General features: G+C 39.8%; 1 protein-coding gene across 4 annotated transcripts in view; it reads left to right on the top strand.

Annotated features, from left to right (window-relative positions):
• GRM5 (glutamate metabotropic receptor 5) overlaps positions 1 to 22,679 on the top strand; it is a 554,676-nt gene that overhangs the window by 480,685 nt on the left and 51,312 nt on the right. For all 4 annotated transcript variants that reach the window (XM_007459683.1, XM_007459685.1, XM_007459684.1 and 1 more), the window contains one exon: positions 11,756 to 12,695. In XM_007459683.1, the coding sequence (XP_007459745.1) occupies positions 11,756 to 12,695 (940 nt within the window). The remainder of the gene's footprint in view (positions 1 to 11,755; positions 12,696 to 22,679) is intronic.

The raw sequence follows: 22,679 nt of genomic DNA, 5'->3' as shown, positions 1-22,679 counted from the left end.
ATTGAATTCTTTTCCTTTTCCTGCCATCTTTTTTTAAATCACTCTCCCTGATCAAAAGTTTTTCTGGTTTCGGTGGATAATAATGGCATCATTATCCACTTTTCCTGTTTTCCTCAATGACAAGAAAAAAAATTAACCTTCTCAGAGGGAATCTAGCATCTATTGCCTGTAGTGTTTTTACATTTAGATCTAACTCTGTGTTTGAAATAAAAGTAAGAATAGAGTTTTGGAGTGTCCCAGGGCTCAGTCTTCATCCTCTTTTCTATCTGCATTTGCTTCACCGGTGATCCTACCCAGTCTCTTGTTCTCAGTTATACACTGAAGATTTCTGAATTTAACTATGTAGCCCAGACTTCTCATCCAATCTTCAGACTTGAATATTCAACTGCCTACTTGATGTATTTATTTGAATGCGCGATAGATATATCAAATTCTACATTTCCAAAACTGAAATCCTTTAGTCTTTACCTTCCTGATCCCCAAGGCTGCTCTATCCTTAGCATTCTGTATTTCACCTGATGGCAAATCCATTCTTTCAGTAGCTCAGGCCAACAACTTTGGAATCATCTTTTGCGTTTTCTCATATCCTTTGGTCAACTGGTCAGGAAATTCCACTGACTCTTCCTTCAAATACAGAAGTCTACCACTTCCCATTACCTCCACTGTAAGATCCTGGTCCTGGTAATAACTGTTAATCGCCTTTACTAGTGAAATAACCTCCTAATTAATCTTCCTGATTCTCCCCCTGCCTCTACCTACAGCCACTTCTCAATAGCCCGGGCAGAGATACCTTTTTAAAAAGTAAGCCAGATCATTGTTATTCCTTTGTCTAAGAACCTACAACAGTTTGCTCTCATTCAAAATCAAATTTATGTTCTATATGACCTAGACCTTTGTTATGTATCTGGACTGTTTTCCTCTTTATTACATCTCCCTCTGTCCCCCAACACATTGGTCCTTTTGTTCTTCTGTTAAGGTATCTGGAAGGCTGTTCTCCTAGGGTCATTGCCCAGCTGTTCTCTCTGCCCGGAATGTTCCACCCCAGATACACATACTGCTGTTATCCTTGCCTCCTTCAAGTCCTTGCTCAAGTGTCTACCTTGACCAACGTGTTTAGTACTACAAACTGTCCCCCTTTCCCCTCTCTTCTACCTCTTACTTTCCCCACTTCATAGACAACCTTTTATTCCATTATATTGTTAATGTATTAACTTATTTTTGCTGATCATATATTGTCAGTCTCCCCAGTTGGAACACAAGCTAAAGGGTAGGGGGTTTCCGCTTGTTTTGTCCACTTGGGAATAACAAGCTCCTAGAACACAGTAGACACTCAATAAATATCTGAGTCACAAAATCAGAAAGGATATTTGGATGGAAGACCAGCCACAGAAGGAAAATGCTTTTTACTATGCAGATTATTTGCACAAAAAAAAAAAAAAAAAAATGACTGACTAAAACCAGAGGAAAGGGAGCCTGAAAAGAGTCTAGCAAACCAGGAAATTAATTGTAAAACACTCATTATAGCTCAAATCATGTGTGTAAAATTCCCTTGATCCTCTCTTGGTTTTAAAGTGATGACTTTAATGTTTTATTCCAGTAAAGTACAAAAATAGTTTTAAGCATTTTATTTTCTCAGTCCTGAGAAATTGCTTCACTGCTCTTTTTCGGGTAATTGGTCTTTAATTTCTCATATGCAATTTCTTCTACAAGGGTTTCTCCAGATTAAAACCCTCATTATAGGGAAGGGAGTTCTGTATTTCCATTTTATGTATAGAAAAATGGAGACACGAACAAAACATGCAAGGACAGACAGTTCAAATATAAAGAGATCCTTGGTAATCCAGTCATCCACTGGCAGAAAGCAGGCTAAAGAAGCTACTTGGTTGTAAAATGTGCCCTCTCTCATAAAAATGGAAAAAGACTCAGATGGAAGGATCCCCATCCAATGAAAATATCTCTGAATGCTCACTGTTACTAAATAAATTCCAAAAACGTAAAAACAAATGGAGACACAAATAAATAGAGGAAGCGTCTCGTATTCACCAGAAGTATTTGTGTGCAAAGCTGAAAACGAAATGCATGTCTCCTGATTCAACTGTTCTCTCCTCCATTAACGTAATCATTCATTCATTCAACCCGTTTAACTGCGTGTTGTGTACTGGCTACTGGCTTGGCACAGCAGAGCAAAAGGCAAACAGTCCCCTGCTCTCAATTTGCTCTCTGTCTACTACGTGAAACAGACAAGCAAGCTCACTATGAGCATAACAGTTGTGCTATTATGTGCAAAATAATGTTGTGCAAGCGCTGTGACAGACACAGGCACAGGGAACTGCTTGACAACACGGGAGGAACCTGTCACTCCAGGAATCAGAAAAGCCATCCTCAAAGAAGAGCTGGAAAATGAAAGAGGAATGAGTTAGATAGTGAGGGGAGAGGGGAAAGGTAAAAATGGAGCAAAGTATTCCAGTCAGCACATTTTATTATTTAAATTCATGTGCTGTGTTTTTCCTCTCTTATTCATCCGCAGTATGACCGGAAGTCATATTTTTCCAAAGCTGGTCCCTACAAATGTGCATCTGTGATAATCCTTCCCCTCAGCACTCTGCAGAACTATTAAATCATTCTTTATGCCTAATTATGAAATTAATCTTTGCATACAATTTCAAATTCCTGTATAAAATGTAACCAATAAAAAAATATAAAAGCTAAATAAAAACTAGAGCCCTGAGTTGTCAGCTCTCTGAGGGAATTTTATTAAGGGAATCTAAAACAAAAAAATATGCAATAAACCTTGAAGGGCGTGAAATAGGCTGGGTCCAATGATAAATGGGTGGCTGTGAGTCCTCTATGTGGCAATGTTAGGAACGTCCTACAATCAATCCTTGTTCTCGTGTGCTGTGGGTACTTGGTGCCCATTCAGAAAAAAATTTCCACACTAGAAAACTTTAGGGACACAAAAGTAAAAATTTACCAATCAGTGTCTGGCTAGCAACCCTCAGGACATATAAGCCAGGATGAGAACCTTGCTGAAGAATTTGAACCAATGAGATTTCTCAGAAGGGAGAATGGATCTACATCAAATATCAAATACTTATGCCACCACTAGCCCCTCCTTGCACATGGCAGACATTGCCAATTATTCATGATTCTCCTTCCTACTACGTACGACCTCAGGGCCCCTTTGAAAGGAACACTTTGATCAGTTTGTCTCTCCTGATGTAACATAAATCAGTTAATCAATCAATCAAAATGTTCACAGGGTTTTAATCTCAGCCCCAACGTGTCAGATTAAACGTCATATCCTTCCTCTGTAAAACAGAGTTAATAATACCTACCTTACTTGTTTATTATGAAGATTACCTAAAATATCTAGGATAACACCTGACATTTAGTAGGCATTCAATAAATGTTAGTTTCTGCCCTTTTTTTTAATGCTGGCGTAAACAGGAATAAAGTGGCTTCCCATTGAGGCAGTTTCCATAAAACCTACCAAACATTTTGGATAGAGACTAAATTTTCATTTGAGGGAGGAATCATGGTTATGTTTTATTTCATGCTAAGGTAATGGTAAAATCAATCAACTCTAGAAAATGCCTTTTTTTTTTTTTTGAGAGAACAACTCCAAATTATCTTGTATTTATACAAAAAGGGCATCTTTAGCAAAAGACACACTGAGAAAAGAGTCGCCATGGCCCAGGGGACAGGGCAGGGAGGCGACAGGCTTTCTGAGGCCCTGCTCAGGAGAAGGGGTCTGGGAAAAGTGGTGAGAAGTCTTGGGTAAGTGCTGAGTGGTGGGGGCCACAGAAAGGAGAAAGCTCCAGTTGGATCAACACTGTTGGCAGGTCATGGGTGGGATTCACAGTGACCTCGCTGCTAACTCTTTTGGGGGTTTCCAGTTAGTGCTGCCGACTGGAGTGAGAGCCGCCCACTGGTTCCTAGAGGGCATTCACCAAAGGACACCAAAGGACAAAGGCTTCCCTGGTGGTGCAGTGGTTAAGAATCCGCCTGCCAATGCAAGGGACACGGGTTCGAGGCCTGGTCCGGGAAGATCCCACATGCTGCGGAGCAACTGAGCCCATGTGCCACAACTACTGAAGCCTTTTTGGGAACGGTGTATCTGAAATTTATACTAAACGACACTTGTTAAAGAATGACTTCTCTTACTGCTTCCCTCTTTCTTCTACTCATAATTCCCAAATCCAACGAATTACTCAAAGTTAGATTAATCACGCGATCACAAACACTGATCACTGCCAAGGAATATTTCTAATGTGAGACATGTCACACCCCTAGGCAGAAGGAAGCCTTGAGGTGCTTACTTAGTTTTGCCCTCTCTGGTTCAGAATCCTGACTCTAAAATTCAGGTGTAATGCACTGAATTTAGATCTCTATCTATAACGGCACATAACAGTTCTGCAAGTTGGACTTCCTAAAGGCCACAGAAAGGTTTGCTGAGAATGACTTGATCCATACACCAGATGAGAATTTGATTATACTTTGATTATACAGTAGATATATTAATTTGTAAATTGCTGTGCTAACCATATGAGTGAGGCACCGTGCTCAGTACCATGGTTCCATTCGTGAGCAAAAGACGCAAAGTCTCTGACATCAGGGTGCTTTAGTGAAGTAGGGAGGATAGACCTAAACAATATGAGTCTCTCTCAACCTCTCTCTCTCTAACACATGCAAATATACACACACAAAATAGATTAAAATTATAGTAAGTGCTACAAAGAAAAATAAGGTACCTAAATATAACACGCACACACACACATCACTTCCAGTTCTTCTGAAATATGGAAGTAATGAAAAACTTTAGCTTAGGCTAAGTGAAGAGAAAATATTAAATGAGCAGGGCTATGAACAAGGCAGAAAGAATTCTGAGTCTGCATCACTCTGCTATCTCAGACCAACACCCTAGAGATCCAAATCCAGACAGGTAAAGAAGGGAGGAAAGGCAGACAAATGGTCTATTGATGGAACAGATTGCCAGCAGCCGTGATGTTGTTAGTCCGCAGTCAACACCCTGTACTCTGGGCAGATCTGTTGTTCACGTATGAGAGGAAAGTTCCACAACAGCCCCGAATGAGTTTCGTACACCTGAAATGGCCTGACTGGCAGCGGACAACACATACATCTGACTCTCAAAGATTCTCAGCAGCAACTTCCTTTCCTCCAAAATTATACAGGAAATATGGAGCTTGTTAAGGAGTTCCTTCCTAGTCAACTTACAGAACATCAGGCAACTGTCCCAGGATCTTTGACTCCTCTTTCCTTCTGCCTGAACAGACACCTGGAAGAGGGTTTGAGAACGCAACAGTCTAGGAACTATTAACTACAGGAATATTACTCCTGCAAGACTAATACCCAAACAGTGAGCATGAGTACCAGTTATTGCTAAGCAGTCATATCATTTTTAGGTGTCCAGGAAATCAGTGAGCCATCCATCTCCCGTTAGATGTATGGGAAGCACAGTAGTGGAATCATAGGATAATGTGGATAATACAGTTTTGGCAGCTCTCCTTCCCTTTAAAAAAAAATTGTTGTATTTTCTGCTGGAGAGGGTGTGGAGAAAAGGAAACCCTCCTACACTGTTGGTGAGAATGTAAACTGGTGCAGCCACTATGGAGAACAATATGGAGGTTCCTTAAAAAAACTAAACATAGAGCTACCATATGATGCAGCAATCCCACTCCTGGGCGTACATCCAGAGAAAACTCTAATTCAAAAAGGTACATACACCCCAGTGTTCACAGCAGCACTATTTACAATAGCCAAGACATGGAAGTAACCTAGATGTCCATCGACAGATGAATAGATAAAAGAAGCTGTGATACATATATACACACATATGTGTGTGTGTGTGTGTGTAATGGAATACTACTCAGCCATTAAAATGAATAAAATAATGCCCTTTGCAGCAACACTGATGGACCTAGAGATTATCATACTAAGTGAAGTCAGTCAAACAGAGAAAAACAAATATCACACGACATCACTTATATGGAATCTAAAAAACGATACAAATGAACTTATTTACAAAACAGAAACAGACTCGCAGACAAACTTATAGCTACCAAAGGGGGAAGGGGGTGGGGGAGGGATAAATTAGGAGTTTGGGATTAGCAGATACAAACTACTATATATGAAATAGATAAACAAGAAGGTCCCACATATAGCACAGGGAACTATATTCAATACCTTGTGATAAACTATAATGGAAAAGAAAAAAACTGTTGTTTTCAATACATGTCACCTCAAGCTATGAAAGGATGAATTATACTGGAGAATCAAAGAATACGGATCAAGCATGAAAGGGGAGGAAAGTGAGAACTGGATAGCCACCTAAATAGATGTCATCAGAAAACAGGTCTTGATTTTATAATGTATGCCTCACATGCATTTCTAGAAAGGAATGTAATAATATTGTGCATCTTCTAAGAAACCCTAATATGCTTGTTAGGAGGGAACTTCACCAATATGATCAAGAGCCTTTCATCTAAAATATAAAGAGCGTCCGCTAAACTAATTATAGTAAAACTATAAAACATATAATTCTTAGTTAACCTCTACATACCCTTCCAGTGATAACTTACCGGTACACTGAGTACTTCCAATACTGAGTACTTACCATTACACTAAGAATGAAACAGGGATAAGAAAGAAAACCATTAATGCAGAAAAGGCCCTAATTCACAGAAGAAAATAAGGAAGAGATTTAGGAAGAACAACAGTGTATTCAGATGTCTGTAAACCAGTGCCAAGTAGGCATAGTAATTAATGAGAATCTAAACTTATATCATAATAAGGTTAGCGGTATCTCAATATTCGGAGATTTGATAGAACTTGTTCATGATACCACCCCCTGTTCAGAGGAAACAGAAATAAAAGCAGTAAAGGGGGGAAATATAAGAGAGTGATATGCCACAAGGAGAGGTATCTGGAAAACTGAAGCTCAAAGCTTTGCGAAAGCTCTTTGGGTAAGGATTTTTAACTTTTTTTATTTTTTTTTATTTTTTTTTAACATCTTTATTGGGGTATAATTGCTTTACAATGGTGTGTTAGTTTCTGCTTTATAACAGAGTGAATCAGTTATACATATACATATGTTCCCATATCTGGGTAAGGATTTTTAAAAACAAAGAAAGAAAGAAAGAAAAACTGAAGTGACATTGTTAGAGGAGGATACGGTGGACCATCCAATTAACCACTTTCCTTTGGCTTCTGACACGCTTCCTTCCTTCTAGATGATCTAGCTTATATCTTCCCTGACATATCCTCTTCCTCTGCCCTTCCTTAAGTTCGGTGTCATACCAGACTTCCAGACTCTGCTCTCATCTATATCCATGAATTTCCTTATTGATTACATTTACTTCCATGTCTCTTATTTCCACCTATAAACAGATGATTCCTAGAGCTGTAACTTCTACCCTGATATCTCTTCTAAGCTTCTGCTCCCATCTGCTCTACTCGTCATAAACATTTCAAACACAACATGTCCAAACTGGAACTAGATATCATTCCTATAAAATGTGACGCTTTTCTTCCAACAGCCTGCATCTTAGTTAACAGCACTGCCATCAGCTTGGTTAGAAGCCTCTCTCCTGACTCTGCTGTCTGTCTACCTCATCATTTCTTTCAGTCCTAGTTCTGAAATGTCTTTATCAGCTGAATGTTCTCAGGACAGTGGCTTTTAATTATTGCCCTAACATCCCTTGTCTGTCCTACTGTGATAGCCTTCTAACCATTTTATTCACCTCCCGTCTCTACCTGCCATCCAGACCTCCTGTCTTTCCGGTCTATCTTTCCCCACTATTAATCCTGGCCTTGAGACAACATAGCTCATGGAAAGCCTTAGGTAGGGTTAGGGTGACTGCATCTAGTAATTATCATATAAGACATTCACACACTGGATGAGAAGTCAGCCTGATAATCTCTAAGGTTGGGCTGCCAACCAAGGACCAGTTGTATAGTCACTGAGCTTGCTGATTCAAAACAAAATTCTTTTGTCCCACCCCAAATGTACTCATTCGAAATCTCCTGAGTTTAGACTCCTGAATTGTATTTTTGTAGACTCTCCAAGTGATTGTGATGCACATCCATTCTTGGAAACTCTAAGATCTTATCCAATTTATAACATTCAATGATTATAACACTATAATCAGAATCCAATATTTTCTATTCCAAGAGAATAGTTTCAAAAGTATTTTCTGCAATGGCAGCATCATTAAAGTCTTTGCAGTGGTTCACGTTAAATGAAAAAAACATTCATTTGAATATATAAATTCTGACAACTTTGAGAAAATAATCACAACACATTAGACGCATCCCTTATACACATTTCTTCCAACACATATCTAATGGAGATTTCTTAAGTTTCACACATGATGTTAACAGGTTGCACATGAAGAGTTCAAGAATATATTTGACGTAAAAACAGTGGTGAATGTTATCATAGAGAAAACATTCAGTACTTAGGGTGCTAATGACGTTTAGATAAAAGCAGTTAAGATTTAGCAGAACAACAGGGGGGAGAAAGGAGTAAAGTGAAAGCCCTTAAATATTTATATATTTTTTCAGGTGATTCTCTTTAGCTGTTGAAAGGATTCCTGCTTCATGTACCACATAACATTTTTCCTATATGAGTAAATTACTATGGACATTTAGGAGCTCATGACCTAGCAGGGGAAACAGACCCCTATAGAATTAACTACAGTAGATAATGAAATTCATTGTCATATCAGTGTTATAAATAAGCTGTTATGGAAGAATAAAGATAGGAATGATGAGTCCCTATTTTCTTGTTGTAAAATAGTCTCTATGAAGAACAAATCTGTAAATATAGACCTAAACCCTATGGTGTACTAAAGTCTCAGAAGTTGACACCCTACATAATAAGCAGCATATGTGAACACAGGTGCCTAAAAATATAGATACAGGTATGTTCATTAGCAATGAGATATGCATTTATTTATAATCCTATACACTATATAAATTAACTGTCATATTTAGTCTGGGCTATCCACATACACATTTTTTAAAGTTAAAAGCACAGGTTTTTAAACTAAGCATACATTTTCCCACAGAAACTATTTTGTAAAGTGTGCTGAGGATCCTAGGCTAACTCACAAATCCTATTAAACCCGTATTGCATCTTACTAATAACTAACAGTTTGAAACCTAAGATCTTGAAGAAAAAGACTGACAAGGCAGAAATAAGAGAGAGAAGAAAGAATGTTTTCATTTCTTTCTACAACAGAGCTGCCTTAGACATGTTTTGAAAGAACCCCACGCTTCTTTGTCATTGTCAGGGAGGAAGAAATTTCCCTCTACCCTTCTAGGTTCTTCTGGCTGACATCAAGAGAATTAAATTGACACGAGACATTGAGAAGAGAAATCAAAGAGTTTAACAACCTGTAGACATGGGAGAGACTCAGGAAAAATGAGTAACTCACCAAAATGGCCAAAGCCCTCATCTTAAGTACCGCCCTCAGCTAAAGACAACAGAGGATGTTGAGGGTGGGGACAGTCAGCTAGGGGAGGAAAAGCACAGTAAGGGTAAAGGTTTTTATGCAGATTCAAGTCTTTGCCTTCTCCACTGATAAGAATTTCTAGAGATTTGGACATACTCTACTGTACAGTGAGGGCGCTACCCTTCCAAATGGAGATTTCCCTTATGAATGCAAGTGTTTCTTACAAAAGCGTGTCTCTCCTAGTGGGGTTTTCAGTTTTCTTCCCCCGTCTGCCGTTTCTTAGAAAATAACCAGCTGAAAGTAATTAATATCTCAAAGAGACATACTTGGGGATGGCAAATTCTGCTCCCCTAGGCCATCATTACATACTGTTACTGTTGTCTCCCTTACCTCCTAGTAGCCATTGATATTCAAAGCCACTTACTACAATACCCTTGACCAGGAGATACAGGAAGTTACAGCTATGTCAATTAGGATTTGGTTTGGCTGCATATATAAGGGGAATAAAAGTTGTTTAAACAAGGTAAATATGATATACACAGTCCAGAGCTAGTCAGTGATTCCACGGTTAACAGGGACTCAGGCTCCCTGCACTTTTCTCTTCCAAATCCCAGAACATGTTTTCTGACCTTAATGTTACCTTACAGTCCAAGATAACTGCTGGAGCTCTAGCCATCATGTGTATAGTCCAGTTGACAGAAGGAGAAAGCCAGGAAGGGCAAGAAAGGTACTTTCCAAGATGAGTCATTTTCCTTGAAGGAGTTCTCTGCTTACATCTTTCTGGCTAAAACCTATCACATGGCACACCTGACTGCAAAGGTTGCTGGCAAATGTAGCATTTTAGCTGCATCCTTTACCACCCCAAATGAAACGGAGATCTGTTGCTGAGGATAAAGGGGAGAATGGATATTTGCAGGCAGTTAATAATCTCTGCCACATTGCTGAAGTGTCCAATGCTCCAGATTACTAGCTCCTCTCCTACTCACTCAATAAAGCTATCTCAATTCTATTTTAAAAATCTAATGGACAAGAATGATCCTTTGAGAGCAATGGTTCTCAACTCTGCCTGCAAGTTTAGAAGCACCTAGAGTGCCTTCTAAAAATCCTGATACCCAGGCCAATGAAATCAGAAACTCTGGCACTGAAACCCAGGCCGCAGTACTTTTTAAAAATATCTAAGTGATTCCAGTGTGTAGCCAAGTTTGAGAATCACTGCCCTAAAGAAATTTAAAAGGAAGGCACATAACCCAAATGACGCCAAATTGTCATGTTTTTTTGCAGTGGATTCAAGGACCAATGTTGGTCATCCTTGATGCCTTTGTCTTTCACATATCCCCACATGCATTTAAACAGCCTATATCGCTTCCAATATTTCTCAAATCTCTCTACACCTTTACCTCATCCAAAATCCACACAGCAACCAAAATAATGTTTAAAACACACGCACACAAATCTGACCATATGATTCCTCTTACTCTACATAGATCCCTCCAATGACTTCCCATTGATCTAAGACTCTCTGCCCTGCAAGATCCCCTCCTGCCTACGTTCCAGACTTATCTTAGGCCACTCATCACATTACTGTACAGAACCTCCTTTCATGCCTCCAATGCCCCCTAGCTCTTTCCTTACAATTAATTTCTATTTGCCAAACCTGCCAAATCCACAAATTCAGCCAAACCACAACTCTTGCATTTGCTAATTCCCGTTGAAGGAGATTTTACCGTTCCCACAGACTGAGTCAAGGTCCATGCTCTACTCCTTCATGGTCCTTATCCCACCTGTAAGTAATTCTATAAAAGTCCCCGTTACCCCCACCAATTTTTTTTTTTTTTTTTTTCCCTTGCCCCTTGTAATGGAAGCATGGCGGCTTAACTACTGGACTGCCAGGGAAGTCCCACAATGAGCTATTATAAATGAAAAGTAGATGTGCAGAAAATTCACAGAAAAGTAATCATAAATGATTAGTATACATTAAAAAATCATTTCCCCCCCCCATTTTTTTTTTTTTTTTTTTTTGGAGGACAGGGAATATGTTCTTCATCATTTTGTTTTCAGAACCTAGAACAGCTCCTGTCACAGAGTATATATTTGATAATCTAAAGATAAATATTTTATGACTGAATATATGAAGAAAGGAGCAGTATGGGATAGTGAGCTTAGAAGGGTAGACTGGAGACAAACTCGAAGGATCATGGGCACCTGCTTACAACTTAGGCACAAGTGACCCAAGTCAATATTTCTTCCTTCTTTTTCAATATGTGTCTGTGTCTCTGCAGGTTGTGATTTGATCCCAGTACAGTACCTTCGCTGGGGTGACCCTGAGCCCATTGCAGCTGTGGTGTTTGCCTGCCTTGGCCTGCTAGCCACCCTGTTTGTCACCGCAGTCTTCATCATTTACCGTGATACACCAGTAGTCAAGTCCTCCAGCAGGGAACTCTGCTACATTATCCTTGCTGGCATCTGCCTGGGCTACTTATGTACCTTCTGCCTCATTGCAAAGCCCAAACAGATTTACTGCTACCTTCAGAGAATAGGCATCGGTCTCTCCCCAGCCATGAGCTATTCAGCCCTTGTAACCAAGACCAATCGTATTGCAAGGATCCTGGCTGGCAGCAAGAAGAAGATCTGTACCAAAAAGCCCAGATTCATGAGTGCCTGTGCCCAGCTAGTGATTGCTTTCATTCTCATATGCATCCAGCTGGGCATCATCATCGCCCTCTTCATAATGGAGCCTCCCGACATAATGCACGACTACCCAAGCATTCGAGAAGTCTACCTGATTTGTAACACCACCAACCTAGGAGTTGTCACTCCTCTTGGATACAATGGATTGCTGATTTTGAGCTGTACCTTCTATGCTTTCAAGACCAGAAATGTTCCAGCCAACTTCAACGAGGCCAAGTATATCGCCTTCACAATGTACACCACCTGCATTATATGGCTGGCCTTTGTGCCCATCTACTTTGGCAGCAACTACAAAATCATCACCATGTGTTTCTCAGTCAGCCTCAGCGCCACAGTGGCGCTCGGCTGCATGTTTGTGCCGAAAGTATACATCATCCTGGCCAAACCAGAGAGAAACGTGCGCAGCGCCTTCACCACGTCCACGGTGGTGCGCATGCACGTGGGGGATGGCAAGTCCTCCTCGGCAGCCAGCAGATCCAGCAGCCTGGTCAACCTGTGGAAGAGGAGGGGCTCCTCTGGGGAAACCCTAAGGTAAAAGTTTTGCAGGTGCTGTAGAGCACTGGCCCCTAGGGCGGAATCAGTGGCATTTGTTTCCCAGGCCTTAGAGATGCGAAATACCTGAATAACTGAAACTAGGGGAGGCAGGGTGCTGGGAAAGGGCTTTGGACGTTTGCACTGAATGGTTTTTATGGAGTTAACTGGGTATGGGCCTAGTGACTTAACCTAAGGCCAGAAACATAAAAGTGGAGATCGAGAAAAAAAAAGCAAAGACTTAAAACAAAAGGGAAGTGAGGTCAGAAGAACAGGGAGAGCACAGCTAAATCACTGAGGCAAGGCAAGGACCTCCTGGTCCTAAGGGGACAGAGATACACCTTGGACTAAATTCTAATTCACCCGCATAGAACAGAGAAAATTAGTGTTAACAAAGATTATGCTGAGAGCAGAGCACCAAGAGCCTTACACATCTGACTGCACTTACATGTGCCTGAACCTCTCTCAAGCCCAGAAGAACCCTTGACTGCCCATCCCACAGAGGCACAAGAAATGTATAATTTATACTTTCATTCTTTTTTTTTTTTTTTTTTTTTTTTTGCGGTACGCCGGCCTCTCACTGCTGTGGCCTCTCCCGTTGCGGAGCACAGGCTCCAGACGCGCAGGCTCAGCGGCCATGGCTCGCGGGCCCAGCCGCTCCGCGGCATTTGGGATCTTCCAGGACCGGAGCATGAACCCGTGTCCCCTGCATGGGCAGGCGGACTCTCAACCACTGCGCCACCAGGGAAGCCCTATACTTTCATTCTTAATGGGCATCTTGAACTCTTTGGGACATGTCTAAGTAGCTGAAAGGGGCAAAACAACAAAGGGGCTTTGCATATAACCTTCCTAAACAACCAGCCAGTTTCCCACTTTCTCTGTTGTCCATAGTCCCATCCCATCCACCAAGGCCAGCGTCCCTGGTAGTAGTTATCGGCCAATTGCCATCTAAAAAGAATCTGAAGCCAACAGCCAATGATATCCCTCCATGTGGAGGACTTTCTTATGTGATAAATGCCCCATAAGGCACTTCAAAAGACAATGAGATCATCTTATCAGTGGCTTGAGAACAAATCTGGAGGTATTAAAAAGGCTACATAGATTGTTACTAGGAATAATATTTAAGAAAACACATCAAAAGAGCTAGTCAGAGCATCAGTCTGCAAACTCTACAGAGATTTGAGAATTTTCCTAAAATCTAGACAAATAAGTGGAAGATAAGCATTTTTCAAATGGAAGATAAATAACTAAATACTAATCCTTGAACAATTCTCTTATACCATCATTTAGCCTTCCTGAAAAATCCTACCTTCCTATCAGCCCTGATTCTTCAAAGCCTGAATTATGGGTGATGGTAAAGGTACTGTGTCTGCTGAGGACTAAAAAGGACTCATAGGATACTTGGGAGTTTATCCGCATGGCCCAATTCATTTGCATTATTAACATGTATCCTTGCCTCTCTCAATTCTTTTCTGATTCCTATATGCCTCTCATCTCTTTCCACGTACACTGTGCAAGGTATTCAACTAAACTGTAAACCTTGGGAAAAATAACCCCTTCTACTTCCTCAATAAATCCTGGGTATGTCATGGCCTATACATAGAAGACCTTCCATATATCTAACTGCCGGCATATTTTCCATCTGCCTTCCTGACTTCTAAAACATTCTTTTTCTGCAACTTCTGCAAGATAAGCCTTTTATTTTGTCCAAGAAAATTTATTTATTTATTTATTTTTTTAACATCTTTATTGGGGTATAATTGCTTTACAATGGTGTGTTAGTTTCTGCTTTATAACAGAGTGAGTCAGTTATACATATACATATGTTCCCATATCTCTTCCCTCTTTGTCTCCCTCCCTCCCACCCTCCCTATCCCACCCCTCCAGACAGCCACAAAGAACCCAGCCGGTTTCCCTGTGCCATGCGGCTGCTTCCCACTGGCTATCTACCTTACGTTTGTTAGTATATATATGTCCATGTCTCTCTCTCGCCCTAACACACCTCACCCTTCCCCCTCCCCATATCCTCAAGTCTGTTCTCCAGTAGGTCTCTGTCTTTATTCCTGTTTTACCCCTAGGTTCTTCATAACATTTTTTTTTCTTAAATTCCATATATATGTGTTAGCATACGGTATTTGTCCTTCTCTTTCTGACTTACTTCACTCTGTATGACAGACTCTAGATCTATCCACCTCATTACAAATAGCTCAATTTCGTTTCTTTTTATGGCTGAGTAATATTCCATTGTATATATGTGCCACATCTTCTTTATCCATTCATCCGACGACGGGCACTTAGGTTGTTTCCATCTCCGGGCTATTGTAAATAGAGCTGCAATGAACATTTTGGTACATGACTCTTTCTGAATTCTGGTTTCCTCAGGGTATATACCTAGTAGTGGGATTGCTGGGTCATATGGTAGTTCTATTTGTAGTTTTTTAAGGAACCTCCATACTGTTCTCCATAGTGGCTGAACCAATTCACATTCCCACCAGCAGTGCAAGAGTGTTCCCTTTTCTCCACACCCTCTCCAGCATTTATTGTTTCTAGATTTTTTGATGATGGCCATTCTGACTGGTGTGAGATGATATCTCATTGTAGTTTTGATTTGCATTTCTCTAATGATTAATGATGTTGAGCATTCTTTCATGTGTTTGTTGGCAGTCTGTATATCTTCTTTGGAGAAATGTCTATTTAGGTCTTCTGCCCATTTTTGGATTGGGTTGTTTATTTTTTTGTTATTGAGCTGCATGAGCTGCCTGTAAATTTTAGAGATTAATCCTTTGTCAGTTGATTCATTTGCAAATATTTTCTCCCATTCTGAGGGCTGTCTTTTGGTCTTGTTTATGGTTTCCTTTGCTGTGCAAAAGCTTTGAAGTTTCATTAGGTCCCATTTGTTTATTTTTGTTTTTATCTCCATTACTCTAGGAGATGGGTCAAGAAGGATCTTGCTGTGATTTATGTCATAGAGTGTTCTGCCTATGTTTTCCTCTAAGAGTTTGATAGTTTCTGGCCTTACATTTAGGTCTTTAATCCATTTTGAGCTTATTTTTGTGTATGGTGTTAGGGAGTGATCTAATCTCATACTTTTACATGTACCTGTCCAGTTTTCCCAGCACCACTTATTGAAGGGGCTGTCCTTTCTCCACTGTATATTCCTGCCACCTTTATCAAAGATAAGGTGACCATATGTGCATGGGTTTATCTCTGGGCTTTCTATCCTATTCCATTGATCTATCTTTCTGTTTTTGTGCCAGTACCATACTGTCTTGATTACTGTAGCTTTGTAGTATAGTCTGAAGTCAGGCAGCCTGATTCCTCCAGCTCCATTTTTTGTTCTCAAGATTGCTTTGGCTATTCGGGGTCTTTTGTGTTTCCATACAAATTGTGAAATTTTTTGTTCTAGTTCTGTGAAAAATGCCAGTGGTAGTTTGATAGGGATTGCATTGAATCTATAGATTGCTTTGGGGAGTAGAGTCATTTTCACAATGTTGATTCTTCCAATCCAAGAACATGGTATATCTCTCCATCTGTTTGTATCATCTTTAATTTCTTTCATCAGTGTCTTATAATTTTCTGCATACAGGTCTTTTGTCTCCTTAGGTAGGTTTATTCCTAGATATTTTATTCTTTTTGTTGCAATGGTAAATGGGAGTGTTTTCTTGATTTCACTTTCAGATTTTTCATCGTTAGTATATAGGAATGCCAGAGATTTCTGTGCATTAATTTTGTATCCTGCTACTTTACCAAATTCATTGATTAGCTCTAGTAGTTTTCTGGTAGCATCTTTAGGATTCTCTATGTATAGTATCATGTCATCTGCAAACAGTGACAGCTTTACTTCTTCTTTTCCGATTTGGATTCCTTTTATTTCCTTTTCTTCTCTGATTGCTGTGGCTAAAACTTCCAAAACTATGTTGAATAAGAGTGGTGAGAGTGGGCAACCTTGTCTTGTTCCTGACCTTAGTGGAAATGCTTTCAGTTTTTCGCCATTGAGGATGATGTTGGCTGTGGGCTTGTCATATACGGCCTTTATTATATTGAGGAAAGTTCCCTCTACACCTACTTTCTGCAGGGTTTTTATCATAAATGGGTGTTGAATTTTGTCAAAAGCTTTCTCTGCATCTATTGAGATGATCATATGGTTTTTCTCCTTCAATTTGTTAATATGGTTAATCACATTGATAGATTTGCGTATATTGAAGAATCCTTGCATTCCTGGAATAAACCCCACTTGATCATGGTGTATGATCCTTTTAATGTGCTGTTGGATTCTGTTTGCTAGTATTTTGTTGAGGATTTTTGCATCTATGTTCATCAGTGATATTGGCCTGTAGTTTTCTTTCTTTGTGACATCCTTGTCTGGTTTTGGTATCAAGGTGATGGTGGCCTCGTAGAATGAGTTTGGGAGTGTTCCTCCCTCTGCTATATTTTGGAAGAGTTTGAGAAGAATAGGTGTTAGCTCTTCTCTAAATGTTTGATAGAATTCGCCTGTGAAGCCATCTGGTCCTGGGCTTTTGTTTGTTGGAAGATTTTTAATCACAGTTTCAATTTCAGTGCTTGTGATTGGTCTGTTCATATTTTCTATTTCTTCCTGATTCAGTCTTGGCAGTTTGTGCATTTCTAAGAATTTGTCCATTTCTTCCAGATTGTCCATTTTATTGGCATAGAGTTGCCTGTAGTAATCCCTCATGATCCTTTGTATTTCTGCAGTGTCAGTTGTTACGTCTCCTTTTTCATTTCTGATTCAATTGATTTGAGTCTTCTCCCTTCTTTTCTTGATGAGTCTGGCTAATGGTTTATCTATTTTGTTTATCTTCTCAAGAAAATTTATTTTTTCCAAACTTTTATTTTATCAGCCTCTCTTTAAACTCTCTCTTCAAATAAAATCTTCCAGGGAATCCTGATAGAGAAAACAAACCGGTTGCTGGAGGGACGGAATTGTGAGACTGTGCCTAAACACCCCAAAAACTCACCAGGGCAGGCTCCCTGGAAAGAACGTGCAGCAATGGTGAAGAGCCCTGGCCTTGTAGCCAACTTGTCCTGAGTTTGAACACCGGCACTACCATTTCTTGTCTCTGAGCCTTGCTTCCTTCATCTGCCAAATTGAGATCATATCACCTACCGCATAGGATTGTCACGAGTGAAAGAAATAGTGTGTGCAAAGGCCAAGCACACAACAGACACTTTATTGGAGGTAGCAGAGTGCAGAGCTGGGCAGCACTGGGATTAAACATCCCAGTTAGCTGGGCAGCATCACTTACTAGCTGTATAACCACAGGCAAATCACTTAACGTCTCTAGGCCTCCATTTCCTCCTCTGATGAATGGAGTTAATGAAATACATATTACATACAGTGGTTGCAAGACTAAATAAGTAAATACATGTAAGTGTATGCCACACAATAAGTACTTCTTAAAGTGTTTGCTATTATTGTTAACTAAGTTAACAGCTGTCAGTCTTTGTCCATACCTGAATGTCTCTGTGTCAGGTATGCAAAGAGGAGGATCTTCATAACAAAGAGAGCATCGTATAAGGCAGAACAGACCTATACATACATTGATTGTATAGCCTGGGCTTTCTAGAGCATCTCCATTTTTACATTGTCTAGCTTCTTGCCAGACTGTAGAACATACCCTTTGTCCCAATCTAAGCAGGATAAGCTTGGGAGTGGAGGCCTTGTCTACCTTGTTCATCACTGTGCCTCCAGGGCCTAGAAGTACTGAGAAGGGTGCTTGACACATAGAAGACACTCAATAATCATTCATCGGTATGTTTGCTGAATGAATGGACTGGAGAGTGTAGTAATGTGGTAGCTACTTTTTGCTTGTCTTCAAGTGTGCACACTACTTCCCCCTAGTGGTTCTACTAACTTTCGTAAGATTAAGCCTACAATGATCAGTTGTTTTTTGTTTTAATTAATTTTTAGTGGAGTATAGTTGCTTTACAATGTTGTGTTATTTTCTGCTGTACAGCAAAGTGAATCAGTTATACGTACACACATATCCACTCTTTTTTAGATTTCCTTCCCATTTAGGTCACCACAGAGCACTGAGTAGAGTTCCCTGTGCTATACAGTTGGTTCTCATTAGTTATTTTTTTTTATACACAGCAGTGTATATATGTCAGTCCCAATCTCCCAATTCATCCCACCTCCCCTTTCCCCCTTGGTAACCATAAATTTGTTCTCTACATCTGTCACTCTATTTCTGCTTTGCAAATAAGTTCACCATTTTTTCTAGATTCCACATATAAGCGATATTACACAATATTTGTTTTTCTCTTTCTGACTTACGTCACTCTGTATGACAATCTCTACGTCCACCTTCGTCTCTGCAAATGGCACTATTTTGTTCCTTTTTATGGCTGAGTAATATTCCCTTGTATATATATGTACCACATCTTCTTTATCCATTCCTCTGCTGATGGACGTTGAGGTTGCTTCCATGTTCTTAGCTATCATAAATAGTGCTGCAATGAACATCAGCATGCATGCATGAATCCTTTCAAATTATGGTTTTCTCAGGGTATATGCCTAGGAGTGGGATCACTGGGTCATATGGTAGCTCTATTTTTAGTTTTTTAAGGAACCTCCATACTGTTCTCCACTGTGGCTGTAACAATTTACATTCCCACCAACAGTGTAGGAGGGTTCCCTTTTCTCCACACCCTCCCCAGCATTTATTGTTTGCAGATCTTTTGATAATGGCCACTCTGACCAGTGTGAGGTGATACCTCATTGTAGTTTTGATTTGCATTTCTCTCATAGTTAGTGATGTTGAGCATCTTTTCATGTGTTTGTCGGCCATACGTACGTCTTCTTTGGTGAAGTGTGTATTTAGGTCTTCTGCCCATTTTTTGATTGGATTGTTTGTTTTTATGATATTGAGCTGCATGAGCTGTTTTTATATCTGGGAGATTAATCCCTTGTCAGTTGCTTCGTCTGCAAATATTTTTTTCTGATTCTGAGGGTTGTCTTTTGTATGGCAACACAAAAGACCCCGAATAGCAAAAGCAATCTTGAGAAAAGAATAGAGCTGGAGGAATCAGGCTCCCTGACTTCAGACTACGTTACAAAGCTACAGTAATCAAGACAGTATGGCACTGGCACAAAAACAGAAATAGAGATCAACTGAACCGTATAGAAAGTCTAGAGATAAACCCACACACCTATTGCCACCTAATCTATGACAAAGGAGGCAAGAATATACAATGGAGAAAAGACAGTCTCTTCAGTAAGCTGTGATGGGAAAACTGAACAGCTACATGTAAAAGAATGAAATTAGAACACTCCCTAACACCATACACAAAAATAAACTCAAAATGGATTAGAGACCTAAATGTAAGACTGGACACTATAAAACTCTTAAGAGGAAAATTTAGGCAGAACACTCTTTGACATAAATCACAGCAAGATCTTTTTCAATCCACCACCTAGAGTAATGAAAATAAAAACAAAAATAAACACATGGGACCTAATTAAACTTACAAGCTTTTGCACAGCAAAGGAAACCACAAACAAAGCCTGCTGTGATCTTTATTACAAATATCCCCTGCACTCCTGTGGTCATCAGTTTCTGCTCAAGATTCCCACCCACTGATCTCATGTTTTGCTATAATTCTAACATTCCTCTAATAACATTAGATTACTATTTTCAACTATTTCATTTCTAATTTAGTAAATAAAAGGGCAGCATAAGCAACAAAATTCACTGGTCATGCCAATAGAAATAGGAATTCTTAGGATTTGGGGTCCTATTTTAACTTGTTTACCCTACAGGGTCATGTAGTTGGGTTTTTTGTTTGTTTGTTTTGGGGGTTTTTTTGGAAGTTCTTAAACAGAGGGCTTTATTTTTATTTTTTTTAAATACAGCAGGTTCTTATTAGTTATCTATTTTATACATATCAGTGTATACATGTCGATCCCAATCTCCCAATTCATCACACACACCCCGCCGCCACTTTCCCCCCTTGGTGTCCATACGTTTGTTCTCTACATCTGTGTCTCTATTTCTGCCCTGCAAACCAGTTCAACTGTACCATTTTTCTAGGTTCCACATACGTGAGTTAATATACGATATTTGTTTTTCTCTTTCTGACTTACTTCACTCTGTATGACAGTCTCTAGACCCATCCACGTCTCTAGGGTCATGTAGTTCTTAATGACTGGATTCTGTAGTCAGCACATCTGGGTATCAGAATATGAAAGAAGGTACAGAGGCACCTTTGGCAATCGTTGGCTTTTCTGTATGAGGTCTTGGCAAATGCTGGTCTGTCTATATGATTATGGCTGAGACAGGCTATCCTCTGATTATACAGAGACGTCTTTTTGCCATTAACCAGGATATTCACGCTGGGACCTGCTTCTGATATAGAGAAGAAGAAAGGCCCGAGAAAGCTATAATACCCTTGCATCACATACATCCCATAGCTGCTCCCTGCTTTGAAGGTATAATTCTGAGAAATAAAGTTAGATCCAAACTAAAATTCCTCTATACCTCCCATGAGCTCTCAAACTAGGTATTCCTTCTCTGTGATCCAAAACCAGGATGTTCAGAACATTGTAGATATATGTATGGATTTATCTTATGTATGGATTTATCTCTCCTTTTAGTTTACAGTTTTATAAAGGCCAGTATGTATCACATTGCCTTTCACACTGGGGCTTAATTAATGGGGAACAAGTGAACTTGGGTGCTTCTAATATTTTCACATTTTAGTCTAAATTACTTGCATTAGTTGTGCTTCTCAGGCTTGAATTCTGTAATATGCCAATAAGCCTATCTGTTGGGATCTAGAGTGACATTAAATATGTAACCTAGATCTTTGGATGTAGGTCTTTGGGGAGAAGCAGCTGCTCTGCTCAGCCTAGCCTGGTTCTGCTTGCTTCCATCTAGTGTATGGTGAAGGAGGCTGCTATAAATCCAGATTGGGTTTGGGCCCTGTTTCCGAAAAGGCTTATATATGTCCCTTCCACTTCTCGTGGCAGACAGGGAGGGCTCCATTTTAAAGAGGACACTAATTGCCTAATTTAGAGTGAAAAAGATAATAATAACTTCTGAGGTTATAGTAACTATATTTCCAAAAGTTAGTGCACACTCTGCGTGAATGTGAACAAGGTACTTCAGTCTGTTTCCTCACCTGTGAAATGGTACATAATAACCCCTGTTGTAAGGAGTAACTGAATTGATATGTATTAAATGCTTTCTATCAGCACATAGAAAGCACTCAATAAATGGTAGGTAAATCTTTAGAAGTGTGTTCAGCTGCAAGTAAACCTGCTTTTCAGAGATTTATATGACTTGTTTGCCTTTCATTTTCCTCGTGTTCCAAGAAATATGCAGATAGCCTGCTCTTGGCGCTCCTCCAGGGCTCAGTGATGCCAGAACCAACATCTCTGCTATTCTCTAGGCCTTTTACTGATGAATGCACAAGAGATCCATGCATTGTACCCCTTTATGAGGGAAAACAATAATCTTCTCAGAGTCCCCTACGAATTTGCCTTTATGTCTTATTGGGCCAAACTGTCTCAATATAGCTACCCCTAGCTGCAAGAGAGTATTGGAAAGCATGCATTTAGCTTTTACATCTTCTGAAATGGAGACTGAAAGGAAGCTGTCAAGTGCTTGTTGGATACACCAGTGAATAGTGTCTACCATGGAAAGTGAACTACCTAGTAGCATTAGTGGCAGTGGTAATATTAACAGAATTGTCTAGTGGTCACAAAATACTGAAAGTAGAAGCAATAATCATTCCCGTTTTTCAAATGAGGGGTTTGTGGTCCAATATGGTTAGAACACCTGTCCATGGTCTGATGACTAGTTAAGTTATGGAGCAGTTTTTAACTCAGGCCTCAGCTTTCTGGCATCAGAGTGGAGCATCTCCCAGAATGTATTCTTTGGAAAGCTAGTCTGACAAAATTGCTCCTTGAAAAAAAAGTTTATTTGGTCAAACAAGCTTGAAAAGACTCTGACTATTCTTTTT

Source organism: Lipotes vexillifer, unplaced genomic scaffold (genome assembly GCF_000442215.2).
Source record: "Lipotes vexillifer unplaced genomic scaffold, Lipotes_vexillifer_v1.1 scaffold1069, whole genome shotgun sequence".
Classification (NCBI taxonomy): Eukaryota; Metazoa; Chordata; class Mammalia; order Artiodactyla; family Lipotidae; genus Lipotes; species Lipotes vexillifer.
The sequence above is the reverse complement of the archived record's forward strand: the minus strand, read 5'-3'. Positions and strand labels throughout refer to the sequence as shown.